We start from the raw sequence: 10,107 nt of genomic DNA on the forward strand, positions 1-10,107 counted from the left end.
TGCTTTCTGTCACGGTTTTTGATTAGTCAATACAGTTATCAACAATTTTATGTTACAGCATAAAGGTAAACATCTTAAGACATTTATAACAGTGGAAAAAAATGAACAATTCATGATTTAAAGACGCTAATGTGGGAAGACAATAGTCCATGACAGCAGTGTTTTTCAACCACTGTGCCGTGGCACACTAGTGTGCCATGAGAGATTATCAGGTGTGCCCTGAGAAATTACCCAATTTAACCTAATTGTTCTAAAAAGCATCTTAATCCAAACAGGTCCCAGTGAAAGACAACAATATTCCTTCTTGTGTTTATCGGATTTCTATTCAAGAGTCTTTGATGAGATGGACTTTATATTATTTATATGGACTTTATTTATATGGACTTGTGATTTTTCAGTGGAAAAAAAGTGTGCCTTGGCTCAAAAAAGGTTGAAAAACACTGCATTAGAGTAAGCTGAACTCAGCAGTTATGCTTGCAAACCAAAATGTTAAACGATTAAATATTGAATAAATAAACTGAAAAAAGGAAGACAGAAAGACATGATAAAACCAACTTTACAAGTAAAAATCTGACTGTATTTGGTGTTGTCTTTTTAAATCTCTGCTCTTCGTGTCTGTAGTGATGACGTGTGTTTACAGTCTCTCCTCCTCCTCTTCCTCCTCCTCCTCCTCCGGTGCTTCAGTCAGTCAGATTGATTCAGATCATATTTCCCCAGTAAAGAACCGTCTAAGTGGACTATCGGGACATCATGGGCAGTGAGTAATACTTTGTCTTATTAGCTTTCTCAGGCTGATATCGCTATTGTGTGAAGAACAACTCATTTTATTCTTTTTTGTGTTTTTCTTAACTTAGTTAGCTCATGATGATAGCAGCGGCTAGCTAACCTTGATAGCTAACCGGTTGATCGTTGCCTCTTCGTTTGGAAATTTCTCTAATTAGAAATATTTTTTCATTAAACTGACAGTTTTCGTAGTGTTTTTAAATTCTGGATATTTTTTTATTTATTTATTTTTTTTGCCTTTAGTTTGGTGTTGGTTGACTTTTGTATACTGAGTTAACTGGACATTTCTTGAGCTAACTTGTTAGCCACTCATTCAAAGACATTGGCAGTGTAGTGATGACGACGCATTACACACCCGGTGTTTTCTGAAGCCTGCTGCTGATCAAATGTGTCAAATAATGGTTTTAACTTGCGACAGGGAGACAGTGAAGAAACAGTGACGGAAAAATCATATCATTTAACATTTATTACTTCAGTATTGTCAAATAAAATTTGCCAGGAGTCCGTCCCCCATTCACTGCCACGTCCCATTGATGGCCAGCTAAAAAAAACAAACAAAAAAACACTGTCTGCTTATTTACAGTCAAATTCTTGGAGGTGATAAAGCCATTTTGTGCAGTGCTGCCAGAGATCCAAAAGCCCGAGAGAAAGGTGCATATTTTTATTTAATATTCATTGTATGATTGCATGTAGTAATGAAGAAATCTTATGCCAGCTAGGCTTAAGTAGCCTCCTGTTAAACTCCCAACAATGTGCTTGACCAACAGATCCAGTTCAGAGAAAAGGTACTATGGACTGCCATCACCCTCTTCATCTTCCTGGTTTGTTGCCAGGTAAGTTTCATGGTGTATATTTTTAATAACAGCTTCTGCAGTTTGCTTGTTATGGTTTTTCTTTTTTAAATATCTTTTTATGTGAAAGTTATCAATGTTGCTGAGCAACATAATTATTATAAGATATCTTAAGATGGTAAATGTATTTATTTAATTAATGAAATCACAATTTTATGATACAGATGCAAAAAAAAGGCCAGTTTTTCAGGAAGGTATCATTTCCATGTGTTCATGTCTGCAAGTATTCTGGGTCTGTGCGATTTAGTTCATCAGCAGTTTTTGAGCAGGCCCCTCTTTAGACAGCCATGTGTCCCACAAGATTCTGTCTCTGCAGGCTTTATACACTGCAGGTGGACTTTGTGTACTTGAGACAATAAAAAAGACTAGTTGTATCATTTCTCTTCAGTTCTGGGTATATGTGTGCCCTCTTTTAAGGACAAATTCTATTCTACAGTCATTTAGCAGACGCTTCCAAATGAGGTAGATGAAGAGATTTAGACATAAATATGCATACTATTTCTGATTGTTGAAGTTATTTACATATAGTGTGTCATGCAGAGTGATGTGGCATGAGTTATTAAAAAAAGGCACATTTAAATTTTGGTTTTGAATTTGGTTGGTAATTGACTAATTTATTGCCAGCTCAACAGGTCATACTTACCTACAGTGAAATCAGCATCACACAAATGACATCTGTAACAAGATCAAGTGTCCAAGTGATTATCCTCAACCACAGAAGTGCATTTCTAAGGAAATTTTAAATGAGGACTTATAGAAAGAGTTACTTTTTAAACTATCTAGTTTAAAAAGAAAAGCACTAGAGTTTCTGTGAACTCACCTGTTTGAACTGTACTTCTCCAGATCCCCCTCTTCGGCATAATGTCCTCAGACTCTGCAGATCCTTTCTACTGGATGAGAGTCATTCTGGCATCAAACAGAGGTATCTGTCAAGGAAATATTGGATAAAAGATTAAATGGGAGTCTGTTCTCCTCTTGATGTGACCTAACAGGAGCATCTCTTTCCAGGTACTTTGATGGAACTGGGCATCTCACCTATTGTCACATCAGGCCTGATAATGCAGCTGCTTGCTGGAGCAAAGATCATTGAAGTTGGAGACACCCCAAAGGACAGAGCTCTCTTTAATGGGGCTCAGAAATGTCAGTAAACTCTGATCACATTGGTGCTTTTAAAATAGTCAGATAATGCAGTTTGTGTCTCTAACATATGATGACAATTTCAGTATTTGGGATGATCATCACCATTGGCCAGGCCATTGTGTATGTGATGACCGGCATGTATGGAGATCCATCAGAGATGGGTGCAGGAATTTGTCTGCTCATCATCATTCAGGTAAAAGCCCAAATTATTTTTTTAAACATGTCATAACTGATTGTTTTCCCCTTTTCTTAATAACAATAATATCTATAAACAGTCTGTTTATACACTAATAATGACAATGTTGAGAGAGAATAATCAAACAGATTTTGGCTGCTGTCATTAATGTATGGCAAGTTTATTTGTATAGCACATTTCATCTACAAGACAGTTGAAAGTGCTTTACATGAAGTAAAATCATTAGATGATGTAAGGAAAGCATGAAAGGCAGCAAAAATATTACAATGGAATAATAGATTAAAATGATTAAATGCAAGATAAGTTTAAAGTTTCTGTGCATTTCATGCATAGGTGCACAAGAAATTCGGTTTTTAACCTGGATTTAAAAGAGTCTGCATTTAGTGAAAGTTTAATCTCCACCACTTGTTAAGAGCATGACAGCTAAATGCTGTTTCTCCATGTTTAATCTGGTCTAGTTAACCTGAGTCTTTACATCTTAGAGCTGTGCTAGCTTTCTATTCTCTGAACATATTAGATATATTCTGGGCCTAAACCATTCTGGGATTTGTATACCATCAGTAAGTTTTAAAACCCATTCTGTGACTGACTGGAAACCAGTGTCAAAGTCTAACTTTAGTTTGGATCAGTCTAGTTTAAAAGCTTACTCATAAAGTGAGATATACTCTGGATGAATTAAAAGACACCATTAGCTCCTGTCATGTAAACAAAGGTTCTAATGTATTTCCTGGATAAATGGACAAGATACTACGGAGTTTGTAGGAGTGAGAAATGTTTTCACATGACTGGATCTGTTGTGTTGTTGTGTAGCTGTTTGTAGCAGGGCTGATTGTGCTGCTACTGGATGAGTTGCTCCAAAAGGGCTACGGTCTTGGCTCAGGAATCTCCCTCTTCATTGCCACCAACATTTGTGAGACCATTGTCTGGAAGGCCTTTAGTCCCACCACTGTGAACACTGGAAGAGGTAAGGGCCCACAAACTGGTCCATGAATGATTTGTTTTTGTTTAATGAAGGGGGATGTTGTTTCAGCAGTCAAAGTCAATGCTGTTTTTTGTTCTAACTTTGTGTTTCTAGGCACTGAGTTTGAGGGAGCAATCATCGCTCTCTTCCATCTGCTTGCTACAAGGACAGACAAAGTGCGCGCTTTAAGAGAGGCTTTCTACAGACAGAACCTCCCCAACCTCATGAATCTTATCGCCACTGTATTTGTCTTTGCAGTTGTCATATACTTTCAGGTGAGTTGCTGTGTTCTTGTTTTTGTGAGTTTAGTCCTCCTGAGCAAGTAACTATTATTTTTTTATCTCCTACATGACATTGTCCTTTTGATCTTTAATGCTGTTTCTGTCGGATTATTGCACTGGCAGATTGTTTCATTGCTTGCTACACTGGGATAATAAAGACTACTTGAGCCTTGTATCTTTACAGAAAATTTAGCAAATGCTTACTAACCAATGTTGAAAACTTGACATCTTCTCGCAGGGATTCAGAGTGGATCTGCCCATTAAGTCTGCTCGCTACCGCGGTCAGTATAACACCTACCCCATCAAGCTGTTTTACACCTCCAACATTCCCATCATCCTGCAGTCTGCCTTGGTCTCCAACTTGTACGTCATCTCTCAGATGCTTTCCACACGTTTCAGTGGCAATTTCCTGGTTAATCTGCTCGGAACGTGGTCTGTAAGTTTCCACTTATTTACTCTTTTATGTAAACACATGACCAGACTCTTATGACCTGCAAAAATCTTTATACCAAACAAAGAGACTTATTTCTCACTTAATTTGACATGCTATAAGATGGTAACATCCAGTATAATTGGTAAATATGACAGGGTTGCTGCCAGCAGGTGTGTATAAATGACTCAAAGGGAAAAGTTAAATCTGCTTTAAGGATTACTTGTTTGTATTCAGTGCTTCACTTCATCTTGAATACAATAGTCTTCATCCTCTCTTGTTTGTAGGATACATCATCAGGAGGCCCAGCCCGCGCCTATCCTGTTGGGGGTCTCTGTTACTACCTCTCCCCCCCTGAGTCATTTGGCTCTGTCCTAGAAGACCCAGTCCACACACTCATCTACATCGTTTTCATGCTTGGCTCGTGCGCTTTTTTCTCCAAAACCTGGATTGAAGTGTCAGGCTCTTCTGCAAAAGATGTAAGTCATAACTTCCCTGAAGAATGCAGCTCTTTTATTTTTCATGTCAAGGAAATATTGTGTTAAAACTCTGCTCTCAACCCTCCCTCCAGGTGGCAAAGCAGCTGAAGGAGCAGCAGATGGTGATGAGGGGACACAGAGAAACCTCAATGGTTCATGAACTGAACAGGTAAAATCTTCAGCAATTGTTGAATTTAGGTCATTAGCTGCAGAAACCAAACATGGACCAAATTAATAGTTAGTTGTCTCAGTATGATTTGACCAATAGGAATTAATTCCACTAAGTTACAGATGAAAGTAGGTAAATCTTATAAAGGCACTGTTTATGTCACTTCACTGACACTTTTACTTGCTCAGTTTCCCACCTACATTTCAGCTGAAAGATGTTTGTCATGTTTATAATTTCTCTCAATGTTTTTTAGGTACATTCCCACTGCAGCTGCCTTCGGTGGACTGTGTATCGGTGCGTTGTCGGTGATGGCGGACTTCCTTGGTGCCATTGGCTCTGGGACTGGAATCCTGCTGGCTGTCACTATCATCTACCAGTACTTTGAAATCTTTGTCAAAGAACAGAGTGAAGTCGGCACCACAGGGGCTCTGTTCTTCTAGTAAAGCCATGATCCTCCAGCCTTCTACCAGCTTTTATTACAGTCGCCAACTTTGCTTTTTTTTTTTTTTACCTCCATGAGAGTCCCGTGCATCATTGGTTCTGCAGTTTCAAGACTTTTAAGGAAACTTCAGGAATGTCAGCAGAAATGGGATGCTACTTACTGGTGGAACTACATGTTGTCTGTCCGATCATTTCCTCCCTCTGCATATCTTCCAACGTGACAAACAAATCACTTTTGCTGTCAATTCATCTGCTTTTTACTGGAAGCAGAATTAGAGCTCCTCAAGATTCATTCGAAGGTTTCATGGGGAGGTTTTTTTTTTTGTTTGTTGTGTTTCTTTTTGCAGATTGATGAGTGAGCGCTACAGTATGCAGGCATACTTAGTTTGGATGATGGCCGTAATCTGCCTGTGCTATGCTTAGTTTTACTTAGTCTATCCTTTCATCTTTATTTTCCTGTTAATCTGCCAGGTAGAGATACGGACCAAAAGCTTAACTGCCAAACGCTGAGTCAAGCACTGTATGTGTTCCGTATTTGTGACCCTGCATTAGAGCTTGTGTGCTCCAGAGGAAGAGGACATGGAACTCACATTGGGTTTCAGCCTCACACGGTGATCAAAATAAAAACAGGGGTTCTTGTTTTTAATACATGGCATTCCCATGGTTTGGCAGTATTAACCCTCATCTCAAATCAAATGTTGTTACCCAAACACATAGATCTTTTGTTTTTAATAATTTGCTCTGCAAATAATCACCTTTTTTCAAAGAAATTCTGATTTCCTGTACATAGGCCATGCTTTGATAATGGAATTTGTCTTAAGTGTAAGATAAAGTCTTTGAATTTGTAAAAATAAATGCATTTCTGAACAAACTTGTATTAAAAAAAAAAAAACACATTGTCAATAAAAACATATTTAAAAAATTTAAAAAAATTACTTTTGTGGGAAAAAAAACTGTGTTGCATCTACTTTTCAACCTTTCCCTTCCCTTTTTGTTTTGGATTCTCATTAAGGTAGATGTTTTCTTGAAATCCAGGAGGCTTCTTAATTATCAGGAGATTGTACAGCTTTAGTAACTAGCTATTCAGGAAATAATGTGGGGATTATTTTTTATTTTTTTAACTTGTTTTATTTAGATTTTTAAAAATACATATTTTCTTTTTATATATTAATTCCAAATAATTTAACATCCATGACATGTTTTGTAATAAAGTGGTGTGATAAAGAAGAATGTATGAAAGTCTTACTTATACACATAATTTATATTGTGCATTACAGTGACAAATATAAAATAGAGGATATAAATCATAATTAAAACTATAACTAGAGAAGCACTGGGAGAAATCAGATCTTTGCCAAGCAGCTCATTTACCCTGATATTGTGATTTCCACCTATTATAGTTCTTATACACTTTTATATTCATTTAAAAACTTGTGTCCATAACTCTTTTTCACTCCCCAAACATAATGGAATCACAGACTTATTCTCTGAAAAACAGTCACTAAAATTGGCTTGAAATGATGTGTGTGTTGATTCGTATGTGTAAAGTGCCCTGTGATAACATTGTTGTGAAGTGGCGCTATACAAATACAGCTCAATTTAATTTAATTAAAATCCACCCAGTAGTTTTTGCATATAGTCTGTAGACAGACAGATAAACATGAGCAAAAGCATGACCTGGGCTGCGGTAGGAACATCCAGAGAGACAGCAAACCGGATCTTTGTCATCACCTGTAAAAAAAAATAAAATAAAAAAAATAAAAGTGCGGGTTTTTAACTCTAGAGGGCAGCAGTGCAACACGCAACTTCGGCGCTACCGGAGATTTTAGAGAAGAAGAAGACGCCATCATGCTCCAACAAGGATCATTGTGAAACAGCGTTCTGGTGATGGAGTGACTATTAACTCTCATCGTGTTGTTTTACAGCGATAATATTTATCATTGGTGAACCTCCAGTCAGTTTAGAAGATCTAACGGAGGAATTTAATTTGTTTTAGCGTGAAGAAATGAGCTCAGTAAGAGAAGAAGGTAAGCATTCTGTGCTAGCTGGCTAACTTTTTTTTTATGCTAACACTAAAGTTTAATTGGGTGTGAATGGAAAAATAAAATTGTAATAAAGTGGTTAAATCGCTTTATTGGTCCTTTGTGAGTTGGAACAGTCAAACTCAGCAGTTGTATCTCACAAGTGGCACGTGTGACGATCAGATAGTTTAACCTTGACCAGCAGCAACCTGCAGGACTCTCCAGCCACTTATTTACAGTCTTTTCTGCTTCACACAACAGGTAAAGACACAATTATCTTTGTCACCAAAGAGGATCATGAAACACCCAGTAGCGCTGAACTTGTAGAGGAAGATCCAAATGACCCATATGAGGAGCGAGGTGAGGAGCAGGGAAATGTTATGTTATGTAATCAGGTTGAAGCTTTGGTAATGTTTTTTAAATGGACTGTTGTTACATCATATATGAGTTCATATCCTTTCAATCTCCTTCTAGGTCTAATTCTTCCTAGTGGGGAGATAAATTGGAATTGCCCCTGCTTGGGTGGAATGGCCAGTGGTCCCTGTGGGACTGAATTTAAAGATGCCTTCTCCTGTTTCCACTACAGTAAGGAAGAGGTGAAAGGCTCTGACTGCCTGGAGCAGTTCAGAGCCATGCAAGAGTGTTTGCAGCACTACCCGGAGCTCTACCCTCAAGAAGATGATGCATCATCCAGCCAGACTTTGCAAGATTCTGCTTCCGCAGAGCCATCAGGTTCAAATTCAACACCAGTCTCTGAGCAGGACCATGATTCAACACTGCCCAGTACACAGAGTTAATAACAAGCCTTATTGTATTGTAAGTCCCATGACTCATTATTCACATTTCACATTCATTAATCTTTTTGTGGAGCAAAAAAAAGAATAGCTATATATTTTTTAAAATTATTTGAATTAGTTTTTTCACTATCTAAAGAACTAAACTGCTAAAGCTTATGTAAGGAAAATATGAGATATAGTATTGCTGTTGGAGGGCTGTGCTGGTGTCAGCTGAAGGGCTGAATTAGAGATGAAACTGGCAGCATATCATACAAACTCTTAATGATATCCTGAAATCATCAAATTGGCTTTAAAGGAAGAAGTTACCTGTCTGTGTAGATGGAAAAACAGTTGGCAATTAGAAAATTTAAAATAATTTAAGATTAAATATGTGTTTTTAAGTTTTGCTGTAAAGAAATTGCAGCCCATGCGGTTTACAGAGTGTATATGATGTGTTTTTTGTGGCTGACAAAAATATATTTAATTTTGCTTTAAATGTTGTACTCGATTCAAGGAATAAAAGAAAACATAACATTGGATATTTAAATTCCACTCCTGCCACAGTACAAGTTTTCTATTAGTTTCAGTTAAGGCACTTACAGGACCAAGCATATCATACACACTGACTGCAGTGTGTATAGCTTTATTTGCATTGTCTCAAACAAACAAACCAATTTACATACTGTAATTTACGGATGATGACCCTAGAGACCGTAAACTTAAAATGAAATGTGTTCATATATATGTTGATCCTGGCTCATGTCTGAGTTGAAAACAGAGAAAACACACACACACACACACATATATATATAAATATATATATATATATATATATATATATATATATGTGTGTGTGTGTGTGTGTATGTATATATATATATATATATATATATATATATATATATATATATATATATATATATATATATCTAGATAGATAGATAGATATATCTATCTATATATATATATATGTATGTGTGTGTATTATGTGTTTTCTGTGTTTTCTTTTTTAATATATTAATTGTATGTTTATACATAATCTTCTCACTGAAATGAACTTACAGTTCAGTTTATAATTTCTCCAAATTCCTCGGGGATAAATGAGTTCATTATTTTATTTTCCAAATATCAGTGATTATTTTGCTGAATTTACAGAGAAAACAGAATGAAGAATATTTCAGTGTGATGTCCTAAGTGTTGCTCTTTTTTCTAGAACTGCATTTCTTCTCATTATAAACCAGAATGAAAACATTTACCTCATCTGAACCCTACTGAAGCATTTGTGTGCAGCGAATGGGTGTCTGAAATGAATATTGATTAAAGTTTGTAATAAAATGCATTACAACTCTTTGTCCTGTGAAATGTTTCATGTTACAAGGGCAGACCTTTTAACAGCGACTTTGTACTGTGCTCGCTGTCAACAGAAGCAAACATGTTTTCACCTTTAGTCCTGACAAAAGCCTGGCTGTGTGTTGACCTTAAGCTGAAGAAAATTAGCACAAGGGTGAATTGGCACGTTTTACGCCAGGTGTCCTTCCTGACGCAACCCTCTGCATTTATTCAGGCTTGGGAACAGTCG

General features: G+C 36.9%; 2 protein-coding genes across 2 annotated transcripts; both read left to right on the forward strand.

The window, feature by feature from the left end:
* The first annotated feature begins 674 nt into the window (after positions 1–674).
* Positions 675–6,610, forward strand: LOC306757358 (protein transport protein Sec61 subunit alpha-like 1). The gene is made up of 12 exons (XM_079242381.1): positions 675–757; positions 1,367–1,434; positions 1,551–1,616; positions 2,478–2,556; positions 2,643–2,774; positions 2,858–2,967; positions 3,781–3,934; positions 4,046–4,206; positions 4,451–4,648; positions 4,930–5,121; positions 5,214–5,290; positions 5,544–6,610. Exons 1-12 carry the CDS (start codon positions 751–753, stop codon positions 5,728–5,730), a joined length of 1,431 nt encoding a protein of 476 aa, XP_079098507.1. The 5' UTR covers positions 675–750; the 3' UTR covers positions 5,731–6,610.
* A 983-nt stretch (positions 6,611–7,593) lies between these two features.
* On the forward strand, positions 7,594–9,279 carry LOC306757364 (mitochondrial intermembrane space import and assembly protein 40-A-like). Its single transcript, XM_079242392.1, has 3 exons — positions 7,594–7,758; positions 8,014–8,112; positions 8,227–9,279. The coding sequence occupies exons 1-3, from the start codon at positions 7,737–7,739 to the stop codon at positions 8,547–8,549; spliced, it is 444 nt and encodes a 147-aa protein (XP_079098518.1). The 5' UTR covers positions 7,594–7,736; the 3' UTR covers positions 8,550–9,279.
* Positions 9,280–10,107: the final 828 nt, after the last annotated feature.

This window comes from Telmatherina bonti (genome assembly GCF_933228915.1).
Source record: "Telmatherina bonti genome assembly, chromosome: 6".
Lineage (NCBI taxonomy): Eukaryota > Metazoa > Chordata > Actinopteri > Atheriniformes > Telmatherinidae > Telmatherina > Telmatherina bonti.